Genomic DNA, 12,133 nt, shown 5'->3' on the forward strand with positions numbered 1-12,133 from the left:
TTGATGCTTACAGATGTCATTTTATTCATGAAACTTATTTGTATTGTATTTCAGTTTTAAATTCACAGTGCATAGCACTTCATTATGGGAGTTTTATTTTATTTTATTGTAGGTAATTTATTAGAAAAACACCTGAAAACATGTGCCTTCTTTACTGTGAGCGGCTAAAGATCAGACCCAAAACGTAACTTTGAGAGACATTACCACATCGTCGCCATGGAGATGTCGCTTTAATTACATGAACATTAAATACGTTCAGGCTCCAAATGCTTTACAGTTTTGATTTTCATGACCATCCATCCATCCATTTTCTTCCGCTTTATCCGGGGCCGGGTCGCGGGGGCAGCAGTCTCAGCAGAGATGCCCAAACTTCCCGATCCACACACACCTCCTCCAGCTGTTCTGGGGGGACCCCGAGGCGACACCAGGCCAGCTCGGAGACATAGTCCCACCACCGTGTCCTGGGTCTTCCACGAGGCCTTGTCCCACTAGGACATGCCTGGAACACCTCCTGCGGGAGGCAACAAGGAGGCATACGGAACAGATGCCCGAGCCACCTCAGCTGGCTCCTTTCGACGTGAAGGAGCAGCGACTCTACTCCGAGCTCCTCTCGGGTAACTGAGCTCCTCATCCGATTTATTTATTTATTTTTTTCATTTTCATAACCCACTGCAGAAATGACGTGATCAGTGCCAGCTGAGCATTAGAGCATGTAAGAGTAAGAGTAAGCGTAAGCAAGATTAACATCACTATGAAATAAATCTACCAAAGCAGAGGTAAAAAGTAGTCCCCCAAATGATTACTCAACAAAAAAGTAAAGAAGAAAAAAAAAGTGGCTCGGGCAGAGACCAAAGATCGAAGTTTGTAGCTCAAAAATAAAACCATTGTATGATGAAGAATAGCTGCGACAGAAATCATCCCTTGCTGCAATGACGATCTCTGTCCAGAGTATCATCAACAAAACACAAAAGCAACAGTGCCCGACGTGAGCAGGACCACATTCGCCTTTCCTGTTCACCTTTCCGTGGAAATAAACACTGCAAGCGAGAGGCGCTGGCTTCATATAAACAGACATCGCCTGGAGCCTGGAAACACTGACGAACCTTTGTCGTTGCTACGAGCCAGTTTTTAAACCTTCGCACAGTGTTGACGAAGAGTATTTTGTTATTTCCAGAGGACAATGTTACTCATAATTGCCATCTTTGCAATATGCTTTTTGCGCAATTAAAGTTCAATACGACTGCGATTCATTGTGAAGCCCTACTCTCAATTTTCCAACTCTATTGCGATGTGTGAAGTGACCAGTGTGGTACCTCCATGGGGGTGCTCTCTGCAGAAATGGAAGTGAACCCCACGATGTCGCTGAAGTAAATGGTCACGGAGTCGAAAGCTTCCGCCTGAACCGTCTCCCCGCGTTTCAGCTGCTCCGCCACAGAACTGGGGAAAAAAACACAGACTACAGTGAAAAAAAACAGAACCAAAACATAACCAAGTGTTTCTGCTGCCCAAAAACACAGAAAGTCCATAGGAGCCAGGAACTTGTGGAGCCAGTGGCCATTTCCTTCCAGTTTTATGAAGAAAGAGGCCACAATAAGTCTAAAGTAGTACTCACTGTGGTAGTATCTGTTACAGCAGAGACTTAGTGGCCGTAGTACTACTCACTGTGGTAGTATCTGGTAGAGCAGAGACTTACTGGCCGTGCTACTACTCACTGTGGTAGTATCTGGTACAGGAGAGACTTAGTGGCCGTGGTTCTACTCACTGTGGTAGTATCTGGTACAGCAGAGACTTAGCGGCCGTGGTACTACTCACTGTGGTAGTATCTGGTACAGCAGAGACTTAGTGGCCGTGGTACTACTCACTGTGGTAGTATCTGGTACAGCAGAGACTTAGCGGCCGTGGTTCTACTCACTGTGGTAGTATCTGGTACAGCAGAGACTTAGCGGCCGTGGTACTACTCACTGTGGTAGTATCTGGTACAGCAGAGACTTAGCGGCCGTGGTACTACTCACTGTGGTAGTATCTGGTACAGCAGAGACTTAGCGGCCGTGGTACTACTCACTGTGGTAGTATCTGGTACAGCAGAGACTCAGTGGCCGTGGTACGACTCACTGTGGTAGTATCTGGTACAGCAGAGACTTAGCGGCCGTGGTACTACTCACTGTGGTAGTATCTGGTACAGCAGAGACTCAGTGGCCGTGGTACTACTCACTGTGGTAGTATCTGGTACAGCAGAGACTTAGCGGCCGTGGTACTACTCACTGTGGTAGTATCTGGTACAGCAGAGACTTAGTGGCCGTGGTACTACTCACTGTGGTAGTATCTGGTACAGCAGCGCCTCAGCCTTGCGTTTCTCCTCGTGGTAGGCCTGGGTCCTCTCCTCCACCAGCTCCTCCAGGTTGTTGGCGTACTGCTCCATTCGAGACAGAAGGTTGTCCAGGATGTTGGTCCGCGACTCCCTGAAGCACAACACGCATACTCATACATTTATTAAAGAAAACATAGCGTTCTCTCTAGTCCTGCCCCAGTCCTCACTTGTTCTGTTTGCGCAGCAGGACCCTGATGTGGCTGAAGTCCGGTCTCTCGGTGGGCTCCTCGGCCCAGCAGCGGGACATGAGAGTACCCAGCTCGGGGCTGTGGGCCTGGGGGTCGACTGTGGGGCGCAGACAGGGCCACTCCCCGAGAACCACGCGGTCCACGATCTCTGAAGGACACACAGACAGAGGGCCACAGGGGAATGACTGCACTGAGCCAATAAAACCACCAAAGGCCCTGTGCTTGGTTTACTTTGTAATAGTGGAACGTCCTCCCTCTGTCCGTTTGTGACATTAAAGCTTCAGTTGGAGCAGTAAATCTCCACTTACCTCCCTGAAAGTTGTGAAATGTAGGAGCTACTTAAAATTTCATTCCTGTGAATAATCCGGAAAGTTAGAGATAAGTTTGGACCACAAAAAGTTTAAATTTCACTTGCTCTCCATATCTTATAATCTATAGACAAAATCATCAGGTATGTGGCCTTTAATCAGTTACAAACTAACAGTTATATTGTTACAGGCCTATAGCAGGGATCTCCAACCAGTATTTTCTTTCTTCAATTGTTTATTTTCATTTGACAGGGACACATTAATGAACATTTCCGTAAATGTGTCAGTATTAGCTGCAGATCTAGTTTTCAACTGTGGTCCCTGGGCTCTCCAGCCAGCTCGCCAAATGCTTTCTGCATTCATTTTTTAACAGAATCTGAAAAAGGGAGTTGTTTTCTTTAGTTATTTTGGAATATCCATATTTTCCATATTTTCATCCTATGTCAATAGTTGAAGCACTGGATAATAAAGGTTGGAGACCCCTGGCCTATAGGCTTTATGGGCTGCAGGAGTGAGCACCATGATGCCCGTTGTATGTACTTTTCTGTAGTACACACTTTTTATTCTTAGTTTGTTACATGCCTGTAGTACAGGGGTCGGCAAGTTTGCGTCATGGAGGCCGATTTTTATCAATCTTTGCCAAAACACCAAGGGCCGAACCTCACCATTATAGACTAAAGCAAAGAACTTTGTTTCTGCAAATGCCAAGTGGTTCTTCAAGTGGTTTGGCTTCGGGACGCACCATTACCCTCGGATGACAAGCCACGACCTAAATACAACTGTAATTTGTCATATATCGTACAAAATATTGTATTTTAAACCAATTTTTTTATTGAACAAGCAATAGATATGCTTTTAAGAGATCAAAACAACCCAATAATATTCATTTTAACAGACTCTGGTGTGTTTCCATGCAGTTTCAGATGGAAAATATGGAAGAAGAAAACTTTTGGTCACTGTTTTACGATACATATGTCTAAGTGGGATGTTCTGCCAGGACATTTTAAATAACACTGCATTTTTAGAGTATGTCATGTATTTGATCTCTTATTTGCAAAACAATATTTCTCAAAATCATCTTAGGGGCCAGAGGTTCTGTCCTGGAGGGCCAGATTTGGCCCCAGGGCCTGACGGTGCCTACCCCTGCTCTAGTGTTTTGTTTGATTACTGCTGACTTTTGCTCTGGCATTGTTTCAATAGGCTTTTGCAACGTCAAAAGATCGAGCGTTGAATTCATTTTTCACCATGATCATGCATGGGGCCTTTCTGTGTGGAGTTTGCATGATCTCTCCGTGTCTGCATAGGTTTGCGCCTTGCCCTACCACTAAAAACATGTACAATAGGCCAGGATCAATGACAGTGAAACAACTGATGTAAATTACCCCAAGGCTACAATCTGGTGTGGCGTGTTTACATGCATGTGCCCCATGTAGGGACTCGTGCACAAAGCCTTCTCAAGCACATCACAATAGTGTTAAGACCTGGACTCTGTGGCCGATCCATGTGTTTAATGATGTCTCATCCTCCCTGAATCACTCTTAATAATATTGTCATCTTGGAAAATGTCCGTGCCATCAGGAAAGAAGAAATCCATTGATGAAAGAACCTGGTCATTCAGGATGTTCAGGTCATCATAAAAGTTTAAATCCAGTGTGGATGAATCACAGCATTGTCAGATGTTGCACTACATTATGACTTAAACACTAAAGTAAATGTCTGCATCAGTACATTTTAGGCTTCTATTATCTCTCTGATGGTCTTTATTTGAGACATAAAGTAATCAGGTGACGGGATCTTTTTCATAGTCCTCTCCTGGTGCCCGTCAAAAGCAACAACAGGGACGCCGACTGATGGATTACAGTAATTGAAACGCAGCGAATTAATGTGAAGCTGAAAGGTTTGGTCTGAGGAGGGTTATCTGGAGCTCTGAGCAGGAAATGAGAATTTGAATGTTTCAGATTTCTCTTTGTGATGGAGGTCTGTATCTCTGAGCAGAAACTCATTTAACTGTTGAAAATTAATTTCCTTTGACAGAACCATATCAGCGTTTGGACAGAGGGAGATTATCCCATGTGTGATGATGAGGGGAAAGAGGCAGAACGGGAGAAACAGACTAAAGCAGAGCTCAACCAGGAGAAAACCAGGTCTAAACCAGGGCTAAATATTATACTGTTTTTTATTATATTGGTTAAAGAGACAACGCGTGCAGCTTGTCAGTTTATTGGGAGCCTAGAAGTCATTTGGATTAACTTGTAGGTTTGATGGCAGACAGTGGGATCCACAGATGATGACTGCTTAGCTCACTTGCTCAGTATTCTTGAAAGTCTTTCTGTTTTTAAAATATGGAACATGCTAACTGTTAGCCCAGCAAGACACCATAGCTGCGCCTCTCACTGGGGAACGAAAAGCAATGTCCGAGGCACTCTGACAGTACAGATAAAAGTCCTTGTGTACGAAATGCACAGTATAAATAAACATGCCTTGCCTTTCGTGAACGAGGGAAGCCAATGTGTTTTCGACCTGGCACGGTCTTCATCAGTTTGATTTAAGCTTGATTACCAGCCCTGATGAACACCATGCCAGGTCGAAACGCACTGGTGTTCCCCCTTACTTTTATCTATGCTATCAGATTGCCTCAGACAAGGCATATTTTTCCTCTCAGGTCATGTTTTCACGGTTTTGTCCTTGAAGAGCAGCTGATTATTCTGGACCCACTGATGCACTCACTCCTATCCTGCTTAAGACCTTTTATTTACTCCATTAATTTGACCTTTATTTAACCAGGAAAGTCCCAATGAGTTAAGGAATCTCTTTTTCAGGGGAGTCCTGGCCCCAGAGGGAAACCTATTGTACACTTTTTAGTGCACAGAGGAAAACCTGCAACCTGCCTTTGAAAGACTATAGATGTGGCATAAATACGCAGGATGCCTCAAAGATGTGGAAGACACATGAGCTTTTCATGAGTGCTTTGTTTCCCTCACCTTTGGGACTGAGCGGGTCTCCCTGTATGTAGAAGGCTCCTCGCCGCAGCGCCACCTCCTGGAGAATGATGCCAAAGCTGTACACATCTCCTTTCTGTGTGCCCTGAGCCGGAGGGTTCTCCATCCGCAGGAGCTCAGGAGCCATCCACAACCGCTCTGCGAGAGAACCAGGTCTGAAACAGGTCTGAACCAGGTCTGAATAAGCTCGACATCATGTCAACACCCGCACTAGGACTCACGTGCGTAGTAGGCGTGGGCGTCCGAGCCGGACTCGCTGTCCGTCCTGAAGCTGGAGAGTCCGTAGTCGGTGATCTTCAGAACAAAGCGATTGTCCACGACGCAGTTGGACGACTTGAGCTTCCCGTGAGACACGATCACGCTGTTGTGGAGGAACAGCATGCCCTACGACAAGAAGCAGAGCGGGAATCAAACCCACAACCTCCATGTATGCACCCGCCCCTCCACAGGAACACACCCTCCACTGAGATCCCCGTGGGTTTACCTTGACGATGTCGTTGATGAGGGAGTATTTGAACATCCAGTCCAGAGTGATGTTGTCGTTCTCCAAGATGTCCTACAAAAATATTAAGTTCAAAAGTAGTTTCACTTTATAAACGCTATTTATTTATTTTATCTTTTCTGTTTGCTGTAGTTATTGTATTATTTTAGTCAAAGCTGGTGGAGCTAAATACAACAACCACAGAAATGGACACAATTTGAATTTATTTTTATCTTCTATCTATTCTTTCATCTCTGGCAAACAACTTTTTTTTTGTACTCTCTGAGCTAGTAACTGGAAAAAAAAATGCACTTTTTGTCAACTGTCTAAAAGAAAGAAAGCAGTCGCAGTACCTGTAGACTCCCCCGGGGGCAGTACTCTGTGATGATGCAGATGTTGGGGGGGTCGATGCAGGCTCCGATGAAGCGCGTCAGGTGCTCGTTCTGTACGTCTCTCATCTGTCATACACAACACAGAGTCGATATATACGTATATATATAACATAAAGACACTCAAAAACAAGTAAATAAACACATCTCAGACTCTGTGTTTGGACTGCAGTACCACCGTCGTCCTCTGTGCGGAGTCCTGTGCACTTTTTATAGTATGTTTGTCCTGAGTTTCTGTGTGGATATTTTATCACACATTTACACTCTTTCCTTTCTTTAGGGAACGCCCCATTTCCGTTCTTTAGTCGGCAGATTGGGGAGAGCAGAGAAGGCAAAACAACAACACTCTGGAAGTATGTTCACGAGTTAATATTATTATGGGCACAACATCTAAAACTCTAAAACGAATCTATCCAAAACTGATTTTAAGGATGAGTTTGACATGGGATATCTAGCTTTTTTTTTTATAAAGAAAAGTATATGGAAATAATTTATTTTTTTAAAGGATTTCTGGTCTGGAGGTTTATTAGAAGAGAGCTTAGAGTGAAAAGGAATACAGAACGAAAGAGAAACATCCAGCCATAGCAATTATTCCTGGTTCAGCAACTGCTCTGTGACGACGACACTAGGGGCCGCCATCGCTGTAGTACCTCCATATAGCCGCTAGTCTCCCATTGGAATGCATTGCACTTTACTCTACTTTTCCTAAACTTTCTCCAGCTAGATATTCCTCCTGTGATAATGCTGGGTTAGCTACAGTTAGAAATCTCGTACTAATGAGGGACGGACTGTTAGCATTGGAGCAGCGCGAGCTACACGTCACGCAATGGCCGAGTCTACAGTGAAGATCCCGCCCTTATGCCCTTTTTAGGAACATGCTTCGTCAGAGCTGGGGAGGAGGAGTCTGTAAATCCGTGGTCATTGTGGTAAACGGGGAGGAGTGAGGAGTGATGGTCTATCATTGTCCTTACCGTGTGTTTAATGTCCCAGAGGTGACCACCAGGGGGAGACACATACATCTCCCACTTTTACTCACATGTTTGAGCTCAAAAAGCACCTTTCGGTTCAGCTCCACTCTCTTCCTGTTGGTGTACTTTATCGCCGCAATGTTCCCCTGAGAAGCATACAGCATTTTAAAACTATTACATTGCATTATGAACTGACGATGCCCCGGGGGGCTCCGGGAATAAATAGTCATAACATTGCTCAAGCCAGCAAACGGGACAGGTTGTTGACTTGGGCAAAAGCCCCAACCACTTCATAACCTGCTCTGGATCTGGGAGAAACATTTAAATGAATCTTTCCCAAAGATGTTTAAGAAAAAAATAATCTAAATATGCAATGGAGGCTGGTCAAAAGCGTTTTTAGGTTCAGATATATTGTCCAATTAAAATTGTGTTTAAAGGTCATGAGCAACCACATAGATTAGCTTCATCGATTCTTAATATTGTTTTTGTTAATTTTCTTTAAAAACTCCAAAAAGGAACAGCCGATGCAAGTTTCGAAGTGGGTGAGGTTTATCTATTAGGCACCTCTTTAGACACATAGTGCCGCCTTACATCAGTGAAAGGAATACAATACAATACTAGCCAAAACAGGCTTGAGTGTATTCTCCCTCGTTCAATCAATGGATACGTCTGTGAGTAGTTTATCTGTTATAAATTTGGAAAGTCTCCTTTAATGTATCGCCTGCTCAGCCTAGAGTTACAACAGTCGGTGGACATGTACCTTGTAATAGCCCGTCTTGGCGAACACCTGCAGGTTTCCGTCTCCTGTCATCAGAGAGCCGTAGTTCGAACCTCTCTGGAACAAAAAGGGAAAACGTGGAAAAGTCATACAGACTGTGGTGTTTTCCGCACATCCCTCGAAGGGGAAAGATAATCAATCGCTGTGTTCTTGGTCCATGCATTTACTAAGTAGTGCCAGAATGAGTTATAAATATGTTGTAGACAATTTGCAAACATGTAGGTCATGCGGTACCAGGGAGAGCGTGATGCGGCTGCCGCTCCTCAGGACCTTGTCCAGGTTACTCATGTGGATGTCATCCCAGTGGATCCTCCACAGCTGGGCTACAAGCTCCTTCTCCAGCTTCATCCTCCTGTAGGATCAACATCATCATATTCATTCAAGAATCATACCAACCTCCCATAGGTTTTACTTGTAAGTAGGTTTCAATACCTGTAGATGAAGACTGTTACAGTGAGGATCATGATGAGGATGAAGAACAGGATGATGGACACCAGCTGATGGATCGTGATGGTACCTGTGGACAGAGGAGGCTTCTGTTGTAAGTTCACCAAGTATACATGTTCCCTGATCCTAGATTAGTCAGTCCAGTCCTTGCTTAGTCCTGCTTCAGTCCAGTCCAGGGTCCTTACGGGCTAGGCAGACGGGGTTGTCGTTCCTGAAGCCGCACAGGGGCACATCTCGCGGGGGGGCCCCAGCCAGCCAGTGCAAGTTGGCCCCGGGAACAAGCTCCAGTTTCTCCTCGGACCCAGTGAAGACCATCGCGATCTGGACATGACACAAACAGGGGTTAGGGGTTAGACTCTAAACAAAGGATGCTGTGGTTTGTACCTGGTAGACGGAGGGGTCGGTGTCACTCAGGTCCCACAGCGCGAAGTCTGTCTCTCGGTCCCCATTCACATCCAACTGCACCACTCCGGTCACTCCTGAGACAACGAGACGAAACGAGAGGGAAGAGTTAGACGCCCTCCCATCCTCCTGAGTGAAACTAGTAACACTTAATACTCAACAATCCCGTTTTACTGTAATCAAGAAGGTCAACAAACCAAAAACCAACAATCAGAAAGTTAGTGTAAATGGAACTCTATCAACAAGCAAGAACGTGAGCGCTGGAGTCCCCCAGGGCTGTGTAAGCTCACCAGTCTTATTCGCTTCATGGACATGTGCAGAGGTTTTAATTGTAGAAATTGTAAATTGTCAGACAATACTGTATTGCAATTCTTTCTTTGCAGAACAAGAGAGCAACTCATTTCTTTACTTTCCAGAAATCGATATATTTGTTGAATGGTGTGACAATAAGTGCCTTGTGTTGAATGCTACTAAAACAACTAAAAGACTCTAAAGGTATAGATGAGACGTCCAGGGAGACCAGGGTTTCCAAGCATCAGAGCTTCGTGTCCATTTCCAACAAAGTTAAGCCATAGCCATTGGATGACACTCCAAATGCAGCTTTTACAGTTGGCTATTGTCAATAGTGCAGTTTTACAAATGTTTAGGGTTAGGGACAGGGTTATAGTTAAGATTAGGGTTAGGAAAAGGGATTTGGTTAGGGTTAGATTCAAACAATGTAGAAGGCGGGATCATGGCATAACTGGGTTGGTAGAAAGACCATAGATAAACCTTACAAGTTTTGGATTTGAAAATAAGGGATATTTTTCAAAAACCAAGCTCCAAGATGGGCAAAATATGGTAGTTTCCCGACAGCTATGCAACCTGGAGACAACTGCCCCCCAGGCCCCTGCAGCCCAGTGGCAGAATTTGGTGTGGTTTGCTATAATACAGGAGATTTATAGCATAATACTAGTGGACAGCAGGAAAGAGGGGTAAAATACAGAAGCTTTTCACTGATCCAAACCCACTTGTCTCTCTTTCACACAGAGACAGCAGCTCTTATAGCCATAGATCTCACTTTGGACTGACTCTGGTGGACTCACACTCACAGGTTGACTACATTTGTTGCAGTGCCGTTCGTTGCGCATGTATTTCTCTCACTGATCGAGAGCACAAGGGGGAACAAAACATAAAGCCGATCGTCCATCAAGCAGAGTTGGGAGCCTTGAGATACAGCATCACAGCTTGAAATGGCAGCGTCTACTTCCAATTAGGAATGCGCCTGCTTGGAAATTATAGGTGAGCAGGAGCGCCCTTCGCTGCAGAGCATTTATGATTAAGAACAAGACCCTCATTGATCCTTCACACACTGTGCACACGGAGAATAAACTATTACCTTCAGAGAGAGAAGCTTTAGAGGTGTTGATTGAACAGACTGAAAACTGTTGTTCTGAGCTCTGTTTTAATCAAGGTGATAACGTAACCATCCCTCTGCTCGGCACCTTTTACGTATGAGATATGTACTGCAGAACTGAAGGATCTTTTTAATGTACGAGTGTCCGCTGCAGCCTGAGTGAACAGCTCAAGATGAATTTCTCGCTTGTGAGACATTAAGTTGAGGACTGAAAGGATTGGATCTCACAAGCGCCGATATCTTTCATGGCAGTTTGCACCCTATACCCTTTCACACACCTATACTCCATTGTCAGCTGACCTTTTGTTCTCCTGTGAAGGCAGCTCAATGACAGAGCAACTAGCACTTTCGCCTCTATTATGAGACAAAGGTTTTGAGGGACTGACTCCCAGATTAGTTTGAATTCAATCATGTTTTAGACCTAATTCAGTCTTGATTAGCACATAGACCATTTCAGATAGTTTATTTTATTTTTTTATTTTTTTGTAGACCTGGGTTAGTCTTTAGACCAGTCTTTATTTGGTCCTTGTCTAATGCTGGGCTTGATCTGGGTTTGAGGGGAGACGCAGCAAAACGATTTCCCCCCCATCTTCCGTTTAAACATTTTCAACAAGGTGTTTAAATTGCACTAATCCTACCACTTCCTGTCTCTGTGGATGTGTTTTCTCACTTCTACTGGCTTTCGTGCTTTTTCCTGCCTCTGCGAGTGTCTTGTCTGACTTTTACTTTTCCACTTGGACCACCTGCTCGCTGTCCTCCCGAACTGCTAAACTATGGAATTGATTCACTGGAATCTCAGTGCAATTGATACGTTTTTTTTTTTTCACAAAGTGAGACCACGGAGGAGGTCGGCCTTCCATGACCGGATTTTCACAGCTCGGTTTGCGATGGATGTCGTTGAGGGTCCTGTCAGTCGGAGACATCAAATATATTTACTTATTTGGACTCTTGATAACAGAGTACCTTCTTATGGGATGGACTGCCCTGGATTACTAGAAATTTGGAATGACATCAGCTTGCAATGTTAACCCCTTAACTCCCACCTGAACTGAGCACATTTTCTCCAATTTGGCTTTACCCCAATCCAAAAGCTTCTGGAAAAAAGGTGTGAAAATAGCGACAGAACTGAGATGAAAACAATGACAAAAAATGAAGAAAAAAATTACAAAAAAGTTACAAAAATGAGTTGAATACCCCCAAAAAATGATGAAAGTGAGGAAAAAGATCCATTTAGATGAGTTTTGTAGATCTTAGCTTTCAAACGAGGCGTTACACTGGCCTACAGGATTTGGGTAAAGCTGAACTGGAGAAAGTGCTCTCAGTTCAGGCAGGAGTTAAGAGGTTAATCCGGGTCTGAATTGCCGTCATGCACGAGCTTAATATAGAAGCTACAGTTACACGTATGACCT

The 12,133-nt window shown here is 44.4% G+C and overlaps 1 protein-coding gene across 2 annotated transcripts in view; it reads right to left on the reverse strand.

The window, feature by feature from the left end:
- The window catches only part of LOC306972953 (atrial natriuretic peptide receptor 1-like), a 62,902-nt gene that overhangs the window by 2,302 nt on the left and 48,467 nt on the right, over positions 1 to 12,133 (reverse strand). Inside the window, exons 6-18 of one of the 2 annotated variants that reach the window (XM_079569695.1) lie at positions 9,311 to 9,405; positions 9,112 to 9,247; positions 8,912 to 8,996; positions 8,714 to 8,831; positions 8,462 to 8,536; positions 7,791 to 7,847; positions 6,698 to 6,802; positions 6,348 to 6,419; positions 6,085 to 6,247; positions 5,846 to 6,001; positions 2,536 to 2,704; positions 2,313 to 2,459; positions 1,314 to 1,437 (exon numbers count right to left, since the gene is read on the reverse strand). In XM_079569695.1, coding sequence (XP_079425821.1) covers positions 1,314 to 1,437; positions 2,313 to 2,459; positions 2,536 to 2,704; positions 5,846 to 6,001; positions 6,085 to 6,247; positions 6,348 to 6,419; positions 6,698 to 6,802; positions 7,791 to 7,847; positions 8,462 to 8,536; positions 8,714 to 8,831; positions 8,912 to 8,996; positions 9,112 to 9,247; positions 9,311 to 9,405 — 1,502 coding nt within the window. Of the gene's footprint in view, positions 1 to 1,313; positions 1,438 to 2,312; positions 2,460 to 2,535; positions 2,705 to 5,845; positions 6,002 to 6,084; positions 6,248 to 6,347; positions 6,420 to 6,697; positions 6,803 to 7,769; positions 7,848 to 8,461; positions 8,537 to 8,713; positions 8,832 to 8,911; positions 8,997 to 9,111; positions 9,248 to 9,310; positions 9,406 to 12,133 lie in introns of both variants that reach the window. The other variant, XM_079569694.1, reaches the window with a different exon arrangement.

Source organism: Gobius niger (genome assembly GCF_951799975.1).
Source record: "Gobius niger genome assembly, chromosome: 13".
Taxonomy (NCBI): Eukaryota; Metazoa; Chordata; class Actinopteri; order Gobiiformes; family Gobiidae; genus Gobius; species Gobius niger.